Genomic DNA, 17,917 nt, shown 5'->3' with positions numbered 1-17,917 from the left:
AACTGTTGCACTTAAAGAGTAAAAAAACCTCAAAGCTGAATTGTGAACGAACAAAGCAATGTAAAAAAGGCCACGTTATTTTTCCAATCACTCCTGTGGCTGTTAAAGCAAAGCAAGACTTAGGCTTGCCTGAAACTCAGAAAAGCAATATTTGGTGTGTGCTCTATATAGCCTTCTGCCTGTCTATTCTGCTACTTTTTTTTCCTGCACGCCTAACTCGTCAACGTGAAACGACTTTAGCCTTTAATTGAAGAATACGTTTTAGCAGAAACGGCCAACGCTGCAATATACTTGATGTGCAACCGACAAAACAAATGGGGGCGATGCTCTTCGGAAATACTCGTACTCTCCAACTACCGGTGCAGTCCGACAGGGCCAACACATATCTATTCTAGTAATTGAGCTTGTGCTGAAAAACCATAAAATAAACCACGTAGATGACCTCCGCCATAAATTACTCAAGGAAAAGAAAAACAACAGGCCTATAGGAGTTGTATCACGCCCTATGAGATTAACTGACCTCAGCAGTTTTCTCTACGTCGCCTCTGGGGAGAAACTAAATATAAGCGGCACGTCTAGTTATGTTAAACATCTTTACACAAAGTTGAAGCCACAATGACACGGTCGTGCTTCATGCCCGTGCTTGCTGGACTCCTGTGGCAGGCTTTCGCAGACTCCACATGGCCTAGTGAGCTCACTCAAGATGTCCCCGACAGTTTCAAGGTAACAGTTTATTCATCTTGAAGAAACCACCAGCGTACACATATACTAAACTTTCATGACATGCCCAAACGTGTTTTATTATGCTTCAATGTGGCATAAGAAGTCATTTACCTGCACGTGTATACATGGTGCTGCTTCACTGATAACCGTAATTTAGCCTTAACAAACGGCTGTTCAAAGCTAGAGCCGAGCTTTTGTCATGATTCAATAGTTCAACCCGGATGATGGAAGCCCGTCATCCTCAACCAATGCTTTTTTATTTACCTGGGAACAGCTAGATGAAAACACTTGCAACAGAAATATTTCACTGTATTAGCAGGGTGTCCCTTCAGTGATGAAACGAAGCAACATGTTTCCCACTTTGGTTGTTTTTCTAGAGGATGTGTACAATCTTCCAAGAAGAGTAGTGCAACTTTCTTAAACAGTTTTTGGAACTGTGCAACTTTCTTGAAAGGTTAATGGTGTACATTTAACGCAATGAAGATGTCAAACGCTCCTCCGAAATGAAGTGACGTGTATTCAGTTTCTGCCTTATAGTGCTTTCAATTAAAAAAAAACACCTGTTAGCAATCCCGGCAATGCTGAAAATGAAGCTCGATGACTGCACTTAAGTAGCCACAGGTTTGTGTCGGGCGAGCTGGTGTGTAATTGGATAAGTTACTAGTGATAAGCTCTCCGCAGCTTAAGCTAGGTAAAACCAAGGGCGAATCAGCAATCAGCCGTTACTATGTTACCGTGGTCTAGTGGACAGAAGAGAACTCGGAGTGGGATTTTTAATGAATAAAAGCATAGCTGGCAACATAGAATAATACTACAGCATTAACGAAGGGGTAGCAGGTCTTGTAATTAGGCTCAATAAGAAGCACAAACTCAAGGTGATACAGGACCACGCACCCACATCCAGCCACGACGACAAGGCAGTGGAGCGCTTCTATGAGGATGTTGAATCGGCAATGGCTAAAGCAAAAACACAGTATACCGTAGTTATGGGACACTTCAATGCTAAAGTGGGCTAGAATCAGGCTGGAGACAAGGCAGTAAGGAACTATGGTCTGGGCTCTAGAAATAGCAAGGTGGGACCTACTAGTCCAGTTCGCAGAACGGAATAACTTACGCATCAAGAATACCTTCTTCTGCAAACGGGAGAGCCGGAAGTTGCCGTGGAGGAGCCCGAATGGGGAGCATAAAAATTTGACTTCACATTATGCGATAACATTGGCGTCATGAAGGATGTAGAAGTGCTCGGAGGGGTAAGATGTAGTGACCACCATATGGTAAGATCTCGAATTAGGCTAGATTTGAGGAGGGACCGTAACAAGCTAGCACGAAAGAACCCGATTAATGAGCTAACCGTAAGGCGTAAAGTAGAAGAATTCAGGATCGCGCTGCAGAACCGATATTCAGCTATAGCCGAGGAAGCAGAGTTTACGACGCAGGAAGCCAGCGACAACCTTACACGCATTATCACTGAGTGTGCAGTAGAAGTCGGGGGCACGATGGCTAGACAGGATACTGGTAAACTTTCCCAGGATACGAAAGATCTAATTAGGAAACGGCAAACCATGACAATCTCCACCCCAGCTAACAGAATAAAACTAGCGGAGCTTTCGAAGTTAATCAATAAGCGTAAGACAGCCGACATACGGAAGTATATTATGGAGAGGATCAAATACGCTGTAAAGAACGGAGCTAGCCTGAAAGCAGTGAAGAGGCGTCTTCGCGTGGGGACAGATCAGATGTATGCACTTAAAGACACGCAAGGCAATGTCATCACAAATAGGGATATCATGTACCTTGTAGCCGAGGAGTTCTTAGAGATCGGTAGAGTAGCGAGGACATCCAGGATAATGCCGAACGAGAAAGTAGTTCAGGGGAGACAGACATTCCACCAGTGACGACAGAAGAAGTAAGAAAGGCGTTGAAAAATATTAAGGGGGGCAAAGCCCCTCGTGAAGATCAGATAGCAGCAGACCTCTTGAATGATACCGGGCAAATTGTACTAGTAAAACTGGCAAACCTGTACACGCAATGCGTAATGACCGCGAGTGTACCGGAGTCTTCGAAGAACGCGAACATAATCCTAATCAATAAGAAAGGTGACATATAAGGCTTGAAAAATTACAGGCTGATCAGCTTACTGTCAGTCGTCTACAAGGTACTGACCATGGTAATTGCTAACAGAATTTCTGACACCTTAGATTTCAGCCAACTTGAACAACAAGGAGGGTTTAGTAAAGGCTATTCAAAAATGGACCATAATCACGCGATGAAGCAGGTGATAGGGAAGTGCGCAGAGCATACGGAACCCCGCTATATAGCCTTCATAGATTATGAGAAAGCATTTGACTCGGTCGAAACCTCAACAGTCATTCAGGCATTACGGAACCAGGGTGTAGACAAGCATTATATAAGAATACTAGAGGATATTTACAATGGGTCCACAGCTACCATCATCCTTCATAAGGAGAGCAGTAAAATAACTATAAGAAAAGGCGTCAGACAAGGAGACACAATCTCTCCGATCTCATTCACAGCCTGTTCACAAGTATTCACAACATTGCATTGGGAACAGGTGGGAGTACAGGTGAAGTGAAAACACCTCAGTAACCTCAGATTTGCTGATGACGTTGCCTTGCTAAGTAACTCGGGGGACGAATTGCAAAGCATGCTCACCGCACTGGACAAGCAGAGTATAACCATGGGCCTGAAAATTAATGCGCAGAAAACGCAAGTAATGATCAAAAGCCTCAGGACAGCACAGCGGTTTGAGATAGGTGGCGAGGCAGTGGAAGTGGTAAGCGAATATATCTGCTTAGGCCAAGTTGTCCCAACCCTGATCTCAACCATGAGGCAGAGCTAATTAGAACGATAAGAATGGGGTGGAGTACATTCGGTAGGTATTCTCAGATAATGACTGGTAGCCCTGAAGAAGAAGAAAGTGTATGACAGCGGCATCTTACCTGTGTGACAGCTGGAGAAAGTATCCCTGAAGAAGAAAGTGTATGACAGATGCATCTTACTGGTACCCACCTACGGGGCAAAAACTTGGAGGCTCACTAAGAGGGTTCAACTTAAATTGAGGACGACTCAGCGAGCAATAGAATGGAAGATGATAGGTGTAACATGAAGGGGCAAGAAGAGCGCGAAGTGGGTCAGGGAACAAACGCGTATTAATGACATATATTAGAAGAAATTAAGAAGAAATGGACGTGGGCAGGGCATGTACTGCGAAGGCAAGATAGCCGTTGGTCATTAAGAATGACAGAGTGGATCCCTAGAGAAGGCAGGTGTGGCAGGGGGCGGCAGAAAGTTAGATGGACAGATGAGATCCAGGAGTTTGCGGGGTATAAATTGGTCGAAGTTAGCACAGGATCGGGATAATTGGAGATTAATGGTAGAGGCCTTTGCCCTGCAGTGGGCGTAGATAGGCTGGCGGTGATGACGATGACGATGATGAATCAGCAATGTAAAATACTTTTGTAGCTAGCGTCACTCTCTGGACCTGAACTGGGTTGCGATAAAAGCTCGCCATGTGCCGGGAGGCCTGACTCGTCATGCTCGGGACCAGCTGCTTGGCTGTCGTCCTAAAGCGCATGAAGTCTTCCTAACACAACTGAGTTTCGTGGAACAAGTATCAAGGGCCCCCGTTACACCCCTCGAATGTAACCTACGTAGTCAAGATGAACGTGTGACGTTCACTTTGACAACGTCATTGCAACACTGCAACAATCGTGCAACACTACGTCTACCGAAATCCACTGCTGTGCGGCGAACCAAAACTTAGAAAAAGGTCGCTGCCATTCTACTCTGTGAAGGTGGACCACCACCGGAGCTTTAAGTGCATCTGTTGAACCGGGGGCAGAGCTGGGTAGTTCGAGGAGTGCATAAAACTAAGCATCTTTTCAATTTTGAATATAATATACGTCTCATTTGGCGTGTTTGCGTTTATTTCACACCCTCAAGTCCCAGTGTACAAGGAACAAAAGCGAGCTATACTCAGCGAGCTACTTTAAAATCCCAGATATAGCCCCAGATATAGCCGCCGATGGTAATGAGTGTCCTGCCGCAAGTAGGGCGTCCACCATTCCCGTATTCTTCAAATGCCCTGGGCCCCTGGGCAAGGGTACCATAGATGGTAAGGTGTTCCCGCCCAGACAGGCGTTTTCTTTCCACTTTCCCCCTCAACTTGTGCGCGTGCGCACCTTCTGCAGGCTGCGGTATGTCACGCTGCAGGTCAAGGTCAAAAGAGCCAGGTGAGGACGCGGGTTCAATTCCTGGCCGCTGCGGCTGCTTTTCTGATGGAGGCGGAAAGCAAAAACGCCCGTGTATGCGAGATTTCGGCGCACGTTACAGATCCCCAGGTAGGCAAAATTATTCCGGCCCCCCACTACGGCGCGCCTCATGACCTGCGTTGCGTCGGAGCGTTAAACCCTACAATCAATCGTAAGAGCCAGGTCAAATATCCACACCTTTCCTTTCTACTTGTTCACTCACACTTGACACGTGCGCGTTCCATGCGGAAGCAGCGAGAACGTATGTACTTCACCAACACGTGCCTCTCCAAGGTGAAGGACCCACACATTCTCTCTCCTCTGGCTGCTAACTTCTCCCCAAGCCGGCTTTTTTTGGCGCGTCCACACTGTTTCGGCAAAGGACTATCCTGGGTACGTACAGAGGCATTGTCGAAGTGTATAGAGCTATGCCGTAAGACGTGCGCATTGTTGTGTAACCTGGTGCGCGTGAAAGCTATTATCTCTAAAACATATTTCCTAGATACAGTTGCCCAAAACAAATTGGTGCGCAAATTTTGTGTGAACAAAGAACGTGACAAGCACTTATGTACGCAATATTGAGGTTGTTTGTTATAATAATACAGCGTTATTGCCAAAAATGCTACAAATGTACGTACCATGTTTATCTTCATATTCATAGGTTCTGCAATGCGTCATTTGTTGTGCTTTTTATAATCCCCCTCGCTCTCACCTTTGGGCAAAATTACCACAGGGTGCAAGTTATGTTTTCGTTTAGACCTGTGCAAAAGCTTGTACCAGAAAAGCTAACGGCATGTGGCCACAACATGATGTTGACATCCGCTCAGGAGCTTTAACTCCCTCTTTTGTGCTCTTAACCAGTCATGTAATCATGTGCTGATGTTTGCTTTTTTATATTTTTCTACAGATAATGGAGAATTTCAAGTCAATTATGTCCATTGCAAATGTAAACAATGACACAATGTTTGAATGCTTGTGGGCGTACCAAATATCCATCAACCCTGAAACACGCACATCAGAATATATCTGGATGCTTCAAGCACCAGGAGACACGACGCCACCGTAAGACTTCCTTTGCTTTCCAAAGCATTTTTGCGGCGAAAGTAAACTTCCGTAATCAAAATATTGCTTACAAGAATGTACCACAACCGAAACTAACAATGCAGAAATTCTAGTGCCCCTAATCACTCTTTTTTGCTCTATTGAATGTGGCAGCATTAGTGTTGAATCGAATCATAATGCCACTTAAGTGTGCGCCGCCATGTTGTATTGCGTATGATATCGTGGGATGCTTGATCCGCCTTATACTTGATACTGTTGGCGCACCATGTGCTTTTTCATAAAAGAAAGGGTTATTCTTAAAGGACGTACAATACATTCATTTGTAGTGGATTCATAGGCAAAGGACTCTTCGTCATAAACAGGTACATACAATTTATTCGAGGCAAGTGCAGACAAACATGTCTCGCGTCAATAATACAATTCCAAAAATGATGCCACAAATTTATAATCAATTCACACAGCTGGCAATGCTATAATCGATGTTCACAAACTCAGCATCAGAGTTTAGAAATTCATACTGAGAAATTCTGTAACCTATACAAAAATACATTTTCCGACTCTTGGGGTATACATCAGAATTTATTGCAAGGGCACATCATGTTTACGTGTTATAGGGGCGGCTGGTTTAGTGTTTTTTCTAAAACATTACATTTGTAAGTCAGCGCCTCGGTTGTCTCTTTCGTTAATATATGTCCCTGAGCTGATGTAACATGCAAGCAACAAGCCCGTTCTCACATTTTAGTCGTCATGTGATTTTAGATTTGTTTTTCTATATTAAAGTTAACCCACTGGTAAATGTGCGTAATTGTAAATAGGTGTACATATTACCTGCACCACCGGTTTGTGCAAAAAAAATCACGCCATATCCACGGAATGAATGATGATAAGTGGGGCGAAGCTCGAGAGGGGGAGATCATCGGTAACCGTAACTCTCCCGTGAAAGTTCGCCCATTACATCATTAAGAAAGACGTAAGACTGTGTGCGTACATTGTACAAATCAACTTTTATTTTCGGAGTCAATGCTCCCAGGCCCAGACCTGGTGAAAGACCCCGCGCCATCGAGGACTACCCCGCACCTCCACCACAATTTGTCACGTAGGATGGGACACAACGGTAAAGAAAGAACTTTTATTTAGGGCGAACTTGTGCCCGAACAAGACGAGAGGAAACGAGCAAAGGTCCTTGCGTCTCGTTCGATCTCCGAGAACGACTGCCTGCGTTCGTGGCGTGATCTTTTGCGTGATCTCCCCCTCGCAGTGCACGTGCGCTCGCGCCTCCGTTGGCGAACACAGACAAGCTGGTGCTCCCGGTGCCGAGTTTGCGCTGCCGGTTGCAGCCGGTTCTTGCGCGTGCAACGCGGCCCACTTTGCGACATCTCCGAAAGCATGCGGCGGTCACGTACCACGAGACTCAAGGGATGGACAGACCCATGACTTAAGGAGCTTCGCCCCTAAAAAACCGCGAGGAAAAAAAAGCTCTCGTTGAACCTGGGGAGCATGCTTCCTAGATGCGTCCTGTCCGAAGGCCCTGCGTTCCAATTCCACCCAGTTACAAATTTTCCTAATTTTTTTTATTTACTTTGATGGTTTGGTAGAGCTTCCCTGACAAAGACAGTTTTACTTTGAGCATTCATTCTATTGCTCTTTTTTTTAAAGTCGGCATTTTCTTCGTCATCCATGCCGGAGGCTTTATGCGAAATCTGTAACCTTTTTTTGTTCCATACGCCCTACTGACCAATTATACGTATGCGTCTTACTTGCTTTTGAAGAAAGAAATATTGGAAGGTTCATTGGTGGAACCTGGCAAATGCCTCGGTGTTTCATTTCTGCACCTGCCAAGCTTGACACTCGGCCCGATGCGCCAGTCTTGCTCAGGCTTTAGCAGCAGGTGAAGCGGCTTTTTTCACATACTTCCCGAACACAGCGCGCTAACCTTGCTTTTCACCGTAACCATCTTAGTGACGACGTTTGCTTGCTTTTGGAAATGGCATTGGCTGCATGTCGCTCCTTTGGTTGTTAGCAGCTATCCTCGTTTTGTCGCCGCTAGTCACATTCAACCCTGTCGTGACGGCTACTGGATCCTGCGAGTTCTGAAATAGTACAATGACCACGACTCGCTGCTTCAGCACTTCGGGACCAGCGCCGACGTCTGCTTTCGCGTGCCTAGAGACCCTGAATTCTCCTTTCCTTTCACAAATAAAGCACTAAGCCTATCAAAGGGCTGTTCACAACACTAATTATCAACTCTTGCCAGAAAAAATGTTCAATAGTGGGATAATATCAGTGAAGCCTAGCGGGATGAAAGTTTGCGCAGGTCGAGAGCCCAGCGAATAGCTGAGACGAGAATGTTTTGGGAATAGGCGGTTGCAGTTGTAGTAATAGTATTAGCAGTAGTAGTAGTAGTAGTAGTAGTAGTAGTAGTAGTAGTAGTATGTGTTGGTCAATAGGTATGCTTACCCTTGCATCACACGCTTATCGTGCAGGAAGTACCGCTTTTTACGGGGCATGAGAAGGACTATGATTGTAATGCCGAATATGTCGAGGCAGTTATAATATTCTGAAAATCAATTTTACCGCACATTGTACAGTAAATTCCCAATAACTTGTGGAGTAACAGTACCCAAGCTATTATCATAATATTGTATAAAATGCAGCCAATTAATGGAGCAAATTTCCAGCCTGTTTTTGTTTCTTTTGATTCCTGTATATCAGCGCTTTTTTCACCAAAATACTTTCTCCTTCAAACGCGTTTACTTGTTTCTTGGACGGATTGTCTGAAATTGTAATTAAACATTGTTTATAGGCTTCTAAATCCCCAAAGTGCACTGTTCGCAGCAAATGTTTCCTTGCGTTGCCTTTTTGCCGTTCCAAAAAGACACTGCAAGAAATGTAAGAAAAAAACCAGAGATATTAGCCCGACTGAAGTTCTAATTCCGACCAGTTCACTAGAAAACATAATTGTTTGCGTATTTTCAGGCAACATGTTCTTTTTCACGAACAGGCAGTGGATGGCGGAAAAGTGCACATTACTGTAGAAGATGGTACGTTTGGCTGCTTCTCTACAACCTTTCTACATAACTACCGGAAGAGTCGCCAAAATTTCATTGATACATGTCTGCAACTCAGTCACACGCCGCCATGAGCCTATTCATGAGCCTATTTAAAGGCTGCCGCATTTTAACGTTGGTTTGTTTGTCCCTTTAAAACAATGAGCACTTATACAATCATATCAATTTTAATCTGTTTTAACTAAATCTTCTGTGTTGGACATTCAGTGTTAATGCATTGGTTTCATAAGACCACTCACGACCGTATGCTATTCCTTAATTTGTTTCATGTCTTGCATAACTATTAAGCATTTACCGATGGATTTACCCATATTCGCGTAATTATTACAAAAGTCTCTAAAGTGGCTATGCCTTCCATTTCCACCCCACTGAACTATGGGCTCTACTTGATCCAATAGTTACATCAAATCAGGTTTTTACATCCGCCAATGCTAATATAACACTCATGCAAAGGCTGATATCACACCCCTAGAGAAATCAAAAGTATTCAAGATTCCATCACCCGAAGCAAGGTTGCGAATGCACAACTTGTAGCCTGTTGAAATTTTCTTGATTGCTTCATTTTGAATACGCCTACAATAAACCAATATTTTTTCATGCCTGCAAGCACCATGCCAGCTACGCTGTTTTTATAAGAAATAAAAATAAACAATGAAGTTAACCTATATGTTTGTGTTTGCAGGATAAAACGATCATTCCTTATTATAGAGCTACAAAGCATGTGGCCTACATGCAGGGTGCCTGGTTAGCACATTTGAAAGCATGATCTACCGATTCTCTATTCCCTAACACTGATTTACAGCAGTAGAACAGCCGAGAAGAAATCTGAATCACTTGCGTTTTTGGAAAACATTTCAGATTCTACGGTCATCGTAGGCACCTTTGTCTACACAGACTACAAGAACTGCATTATCGAACACATAGATTTCAATCCATATCGTAAGTTCTTTCTATCTTATTGGTCAATCACGTCGCTCTATAAAACCGTGAAAACTTTTAAGATTGTTCTTAACCTCCTTCTGGGGTTTTTAAGTTCACCGCGATGCCTTATTGTGTAACGTCAATGCACAGCTGAAAGGCAGCTCCCGCCGAGATGCAAGAGAGTCTTTATGCATTGCGTTAAAAAAGTTTGTACAAACTCAAGTGGTTCAAGCAAAGAAAAAGTGGACGTCCTATTTTTTTTACCTCAGCATAGCGAGCAGCAGTATGCGTGAAACTACTGACATCTAAAATATGCACTTGTGTCAGACGAAACGCCTCAGAATTCACCACTCTGTTGTTGCCTCCACTACAGATAAAGTATGGCTCATCCTGTTTACTTTCATTTTGAATACCGGTTACAACGGTGACTTCTTAATTTATTCTGTCTGCGCGACCCTGTCAGCTAATTTTTTTATTAACCTGCAATGCTGGGGCAGTCCACGACTCGGAATAAAGGCAACTCGACACACAAGAATAACCAAAATTTCTCAGATGACATAAGGGGCCCTCGAAAACAAACCATAACTTTGTTAATTTCGAAACATCAAGGCTTGCTAACTTTCTCAGTTCCATTCCAGCACCCTCAGGCATTGTTGAACTCCCAAAAACTTTAAAATGTTAAAAAACGTACAATTACGCTCCTAAATGACGTAAATGACGTCAGTAGTGACACAAAAGCCGCCAAAAATAAAAACACATTTATTAGTATGTTAACTGCATGTCGGCATTCAAGTGATTGGATCAGAAAGAACTAGAGCTCTGCTGAAATTTTCCTGTCTGGTTTTTTGGCAAGGGCTGTATCCGGCGGCCGCCAATGAAGAAACATTGGCCGCGTATCTGCTCCTTTCGTTGCAAACGTCGACAAAAGACGATAGTCTTTGTCAAGAATTGCCAATGTAATGGCTCCCTTCGCTTTCCCGCTCACCTCTCGTGTTCTTCCTCTTGCGTCGCGCTCCTTCCCAGGATAAACACGCTAAAGGTTTGCTCAAAAGAATTTAAATTTACAGCATTCCACTGCTTCAGGTCGGTTACCTCGACGCCAGCGCTGCCGTACGGTGGAGACGCGCGTGAATCGAGGCACACTACTTCAACATTTATAGTGCCGCGCGGTCCTGTCCAGGTGCGTTCCATGCAGAACGTAGAACCTATCTGGTTGAATTTTTCGTAACTGTTGCCGCTTGATTTTTTAAAATTCCGCCAGAAGCGATAGTGGGGAGGGCGACAGCAGGAGACAGTTTAGTTTTTTTCTGCAGTAGATGTAGTATTTCATTTTGCGAAAATCAAGCATCTATAATTTTTTTATGAAGAAACACTGAAAATACACTTAGGTATTAATTTTCTGTCTTATATTTGCGTATTTTTTTTGTTCTTGTTCAACAATGTTGACAAGTATCAACCTATAAACCGGACTTAGACGTTTAGATTTGGTGGTGGGTATATAAGACTCTTGCGCAGACTTTGTTTCTCTTTGGCCAGGTGCCTGAATCGTGTCACAGACACACGGACACACACAGAGACAGACAGACAGACTAAACGTTCAGGGTTTAAGTACTCCAAGAAAGACTATCGTCTTTAAAAACAAGATTCAGAGACGCCTTACAGACGCCGCAGGAAATTTGCTGAGGGGTCGCCAATTCTTTGTTTTGCTTCGTGTCGCAGAAGGCGACCATTTCCTTTGTTCGGTTGGAGCCTTACCATTCGCTGTGATACTTCTCCCTAGGATTCGTTCTGTGTACAGCAGTGTTAGCTTGAAATGGTGGACGCGGTGTTGACGAGGCAGCCAGGTGGATAATTGCCACCACAAGGAACATGTGTGTTTACGGGCTCTTCTTGGATCGAGCAGTCACACAAAGGAAAGCGAGAGGTTGGACCTACCGACGCGCTAATGCGACGCATGTCGGTCGGGCAAAGCGAGGTCGGCGATCAATGGCTTGGCGCGCAAGCCGGCAGACTAGCTCTGTTGAACCGCTTGGTTGAAAAGGAGGCGCGAGTTTGATGTAGGAAGACTTTCGTCGCCACTCATTTTGATATCAATGAATGCAGCGTTTCTGGCGATGGCGTGCTTCACGGTAAAAAAATGACGCCCTCTCCAGCATGTTTAACGGCCCCAGGAGCGAATGGCGACGCGCGACATCGCCAGGTGTCGCTCCCCACCCGGCCCTACTAGGGTGCCTGAAGTGGCGGGAACCCAGGTGGGCATCCAGGCAGCCTAGGTACCCGTAGAATTCCCCTGTATGGCTCCAGCAGGGAGTTATACAGAGGAACTCTGGAGGCGAGAGGAAATGATTTCGTTCAACTGTGGAATGAGAGGGAAAGGGCGAGGAACGTATACAAAGGGGTTCTTCGACACTTAATTGTGGCTTTGTCAGATGAAGTTTAAGTTGCGTGGTTCTCATCAAGATTCAATTCTATTAGCGATTTAATTTTGTTCACGCATTGGTTTTAGAATACATAATGCTTCATAAAAGTGTATTCGAGGACACGAGGTCACCGAAATTTAAAAACAAAGCACTTCAGTATCAGTTTATTTTATCTGTATTCCAGAATACTCTTTTCTGTGCTTTGCAAAGTATTGCTCCGAGTAAGGTGCAGCGCAAAGACATGCTTCCCGCTTAAAATACCATGGGGCTATGTGCCTAGGCAATGCTGGCTATGCGGCTAGCGCTTACGGCACACGGGGAGGCACATGAGGATTGGCTCTCGCACGTACTACGGCCACCTTGCCTGACTGGCGACCCATTCTACTTTGACTGTTTCGCTCTAAATACCTCGCAATACACTATTATTCGTTGTGCCTTTCTGGTAACATCTTATGGTGGAGGTTGGAGTGTAACGTTTATGGGTAAGCATCACCCAACACGCAGCTGCATAGTGGTGCGTACATTGGTCCTCAGGCCATGTCATCAAACTAATGGTTCGAGCGGCACCGATCATTATCGTCTACCACCCAAGAGAACCCCGTACGTTCAACGGTACGAATAATGTCGACATTGAAGACTAGCACCGCATGTATGAGCGAGTGACCTCTCGCAACCGCTGGGATGACACTTCAATTCTAGCGAACGTCTGCTATTCTTTATAGGACGCAGTAAAAGCTTGGTTCGACAGCAATGAGGCCGCCGTAACCAGGCGGGACGACTGAGAGCAGAATCTCCATGACCTTTTCGGGCAGTCCATAACTAACCTCCTTGCTACAACAAACCAGCTGGCCTCCCATGTGCAAACGTCTACTAAATCGTATGTTGCGTACATTCAGGACGTTCGCGCACTGTGTCATAAGGTGGACAACCAGATGTCAACCAGATGTGTTAGGACGACAAAGTAGCGCATGCGTTGAAAGTCATTGATGATGATGATGGTTGGATTTTTATGGCGCAAGGCCAACTAGAGCAAACAGCACCAAATCAGTGAAAGACATTGCTGACGACGCTTTCGAACTGCTTATTTGCAAGAACTACACGAGTGTCGACGCCATAATTAAAGAGTAGAGTACCGTCGCGTCGAGCATGCAAAAATTCGTCACATCGAACCGCAGTACGTCCGTCTCCCCAACCCTGCGACAACTTCGTCGTGTGAGGACAATCCCCCATGCCCGGCTTCGGCAGCTGAAGCCAGTCCTTCCCCAACCGGAACTATCACTAAGGTCTTACGTCGCGAACTGTAGGCTATGGCTCTGGCCTTTTCCAACCAAGCGCCTGATAGCGGCATGGATATGGTGCCCCTCATCCGGGCAGTAGTGCTCCAAGAAATTGCGACCATGGGCTTTTCTACCGCCTGCTCCGCGAATTGCCACAATGCCTGCTCCAACTACGCTTTCGCCGAGCAGAGGACTGACTTCGGCCTTCCTCGCTCTCGGAGAAGGAATTTCGCTGAATGGCTCACCGCGGACGGCAAGTCCATTTGCTTCAACTGCGGTTGGGTTCGTGATGTCGCCCGTTACGGCCAGTCTCGCGGGAGTTCATCGCGCCAACAGCCCTCTGTTGGTTTTTGTCCCGCTGACGCCAGACATCGCCGTTCCATGAATCCCGACCTGCAGCCGTATGCCCACGCTTCTCGATTCAGCTGTGCTCCATCTCCACAGCTCCGCCAGTCCCGCTCGCCTCAGCCTCGCCGTTTCTAGTCGCAAGAACAGAGTGGACGTAAAAAAAATACAGAAATGCAGCTCGCGAAGGTGACGCTGCATTTTTGACCCCTGCCCGAAAGCTTCGTACGATACGGTACCGGCTCAACATAGTGTACTGAAAGTACAGGTAGGCGGTGTAACCGTCATGGCCCTCATTTACACTAGTGGACAAATTTCTATTATGACTGCTGCCATTTGTCGTCGCCTTCGCAATGTACAGGCCCCTGCCCCTTCTTGTACTATGCGTGTATCTGAAGGAGGTACGCCTTCCGTTGCCGGAGTATGTGCTGCCCGCGTCAACATCGCTGACCAACAAACTGTGTTCTTTTCACAGTGTTGGACCAATGCCCTCGTGACCTTATTCACGGTCTTGATTTTCTATCCGCCCATTCTTGAGCTACCGTATTCTGACGTGGCGTTAGACGAAATTAAGCAGAAGTCACGGTTCGTATCCGCCTACCCCACCCGGTTACCATCGTATACTGCCGCCAATGTCCCATTGATGCCGAGCCCACCAGTTGCAAATGTCCTATACAAGGTTTCGCGCGTCATTGAGGTGCTTATCATGTGTAGTGTGGCGCTGCCTTACACTATCGTCACTGTACTTGACAACCACGTTAAGCTACCGTTCATCAACTTCGGCTCCTCGGCGCAGCTCCTTCCCAACGGCATGTCACTCCAACCGATGTCCCTTCTCGATGATTACCACGTTCCCGCCCTGACCATCGACGATAACTCGCGTAATTCCAACGACTACCCACCCATTCCAGAACCCGACCACCGTTAAGCTGCAACGATTTCAGACGATCTATCCCCTGCAGAGGCGGTGAGCTCCTACATCTTCTGTACTCTTATCGAGACATTTTTGATTTTGAAAACAGTACACTCGGTAAGGCAATCACTGTGAAACATCGCATCAACACCGGTGATGCCCGTCCCATTCACCGAAGGCCTTTTTGCGTGTCCCAAACTGAGCGTAAAATCATCCACGAGGTCATTCCATGCTCCGAAAAGATATAGCCTAACCTTCTTCAAGTTCTTGGGCCTCACCCGTCGTTTTAGTAAGGAAAGACGATGGCAGCTGGCGTTTTTGTGTCGATTACTGCCTCCTAAACACGGTTACCGAAAAAGACGTGTACCTTGTCTCTCGTATAGATGATGCCCTGAATTGCCCCCATGGCGCAAAATACTTCTCCTCTATCGACCTCCGATCCGGATACTGGCAAATTGCGTTTGATGAACGAGAGAAGACTGCCTTTGTAATACCAGATGGCCTCTATCAATTCAAAGTAATCTCGTTAGGCTTTTGCAATGCGCCAGCCATATTCGAACGCACGATGGCATATTATATGGCTTAAATGATCCACATGCCTCTATTACCTAGAGGACGTCATTGTATTTACCCCGATTTTGATACTCACCTTCACCGACTTTCCGATGTACTTGAAGTGTTCTGTTGGGCGGATCTTCAGTTAAACTCGAGGAAATGTCGCTTCGCGCACAGCCAAATAACCATTATTAGCCACCTTCCTGATGCCCATGGAGTAAGACCTGACCACCGATAAAATTCGCGCAGTCAACCGTAGCCGCAGTCTACGAAATAAGTGCCCAACTTTGTGTGCCTGTGCTCATACTTTCGCCGGTTTTTACAGCACTTTGCGACTATCCCCCGTCACCTCACGAAGCTTCTTGGCAATAACGCAACTTTTTCTTTGGGCCCAATCAAGCACAAGTGTTTTCATCCTTGGTTTCCCTGCTTACGGAATCCTTATTTTGGGGCATTTCGACCCACAACCGAGGTTCCGACAGACGCCAGAGGCCGCCGCAGAGGAGCTGTTCTGGAGCAAACAAATGTTTGCGCACGCGTTATTGCATATACCAGTCGTCTCCTGTCTACACTCGAGCACAATTACTCGGTCACAGAACGCGAGCGTCTCGCCTTGGTGTGGGCCATTGCCAAATTGCGCGCCTACCTCTACGGCCGACCTTTCTCTGTTGTGACGGAACACCATGCACTATGCTGGCTTTCCTCGTTGACGGTCCGACCGGGTTCACCAAGTTGCCGTCCAGCAGATATTGTTCATGTCGCAGGACTAAAGCCGTACCTAGCACCGAGACGGCACTTTTCCTCCCGGGGGTTATGCTCCGGGGATTATGCGGCGAAAGCACATGCTTCCAGCATGAAAGACCATGGGGCTATGTGCGTGTGCTATGTCGGATATGCGGGTAGTACTTACGGGAAACGAAAAGGAAGATGAGGATTAGCCTTCGCTCATACCGCGGCCACCTTGCCTCACTTGTGACTTCTCCTGCTTGAACTGCTTTGCTGAAATACCTGGTAATACACCATTGCTTGTTGTCCCTTTCCTCTTAACAGTATCCCTGAAATGGCCCATTCGTCAAACCCAAATGTATCTTAGTACCAGTGTTTTAGGCACCCAACGCATGTATCGCGATATATATAATCCAGAATACATTCTTAAGTATGCTGCACAGCCCTGATTGCTTCTCCAAATATCGGTTCAGGAATGAGTAATAAAGCAGATTCATGGGTAGGGCCTGACGTGCCAACGGTATTATAGCTCTCTCCAGAAAGCATTCAGTAGCTGTGCTGCAAGAAAACAAAAGTCCACTTGTAGTGAGGCAGTGTGCATTGACGGAAGTATTTATTCGTGAATCCTCTTAAAAGCGACTCTCCCAATACTTGTGTCCGCCCGCTTCTCATACTGTGCGGCTATATGCTGTGACGCGTGACACAATGAGCTCCACGCGTAGACTACTTGCTGCACCGCATTTTTATAGCGTTTTAACTCTTCCGTAATCATGGTAAAATAACAACAGATTTCGATTAATGTGATTAGCTTTCTCTTCATAAATGAAGTAATCCACCACACTTCAATCCTGCCTGCATATGTACCAAGTGCCATGTCCCATGCCCGAATATGTCCCATGCCTCGATAAGTAGCAAGTCCGTATGATTCTCTGAAATTTCAAAAAACAAAACACAAACACTCTGAGTGTCACGAAACTGACCCGTATTTATATGGCGAAAGTACTGCATGGTGGTCATGAGGGTTCTCTGGCCCTCTTAGTGTTTTTTTTTTTTGCTTATATAAGATAATGATTATGAGAGTTCCTCCGACTTGTTTGGCAATAGGACTCCGTGCTTGTCGTTTTTTTCCTTTCAGACTGCGTTCTGTGGAGCGATAGAGCAGTTAAAGATTCCGTGCCACAGCACTGCATCGATAAGTTTGTGGAATTCTGTGGCGTTAAAGTACCTGCCCACAGCAGGGATCTATGCCCCGACGGCGAAGGCGACTACTGAGCATGAAGCTGCATCGATTAGCATATCCGGCGCGAAAATCGCCCTGAAATAAAACCGCAAGTGCACAACATAGCAATAAAATTGATTTGCACAATACCAGGACTGTTGTGTGTTTATGCGTGCTATAGCGCCATGTAAGAAGCCGTCACGCTAGAATGATCGTTATACAGATGGTACGCCACAAAGGTTTCTCTGTAGTAGCCCGATAAAACTCAATTACACTAATGGTGGAATGAAAAATCCAGACCGCTGCGATGGCTTTGTCTAAAGTGGACACATAAATAACCTGTCAAAATTAAAAAAAAAACACAAGCATTTCTGTTTTCATTCCAGCGACGTTACAAAACGGCACATAGCTCTATTT

At 45.8% G+C, this 17,917-nt stretch overlaps 1 protein-coding gene across 1 annotated transcript; it reads left to right on the top strand.

The window, feature by feature from the left end:
* Positions 1-539: 539 nt before the first annotated feature.
* LOC144152193 (uncharacterized) lies at positions 540-17,647 on the top strand. Its single transcript, XM_077683421.1, has 5 exons — positions 540-723; positions 5,902-6,056; positions 9,033-9,097; positions 9,983-10,063; positions 17,417-17,647. Exons 1-5 carry the CDS (start codon positions 616-618, stop codon positions 17,551-17,553), a joined length of 546 nt encoding a protein of 181 aa, XP_077539547.1. The 5' UTR covers positions 540-615; the 3' UTR covers positions 17,554-17,647.
* Positions 17,648-17,917: the final 270 nt, after the last annotated feature.

Source organism: Haemaphysalis longicornis, unplaced genomic scaffold (genome assembly GCF_048455015.1).
Source record: "Haemaphysalis longicornis isolate Haplotype H1 unplaced genomic scaffold, Haemaphysalis longicornis Haplotype H1 scaffold_9, whole genome shotgun sequence".
Classification (NCBI taxonomy): Eukaryota; Metazoa; Arthropoda; class Arachnida; order Ixodida; family Ixodidae; genus Haemaphysalis; species Haemaphysalis longicornis.
This window is presented reverse-complemented; position numbering and strand designations above follow the sequence as displayed.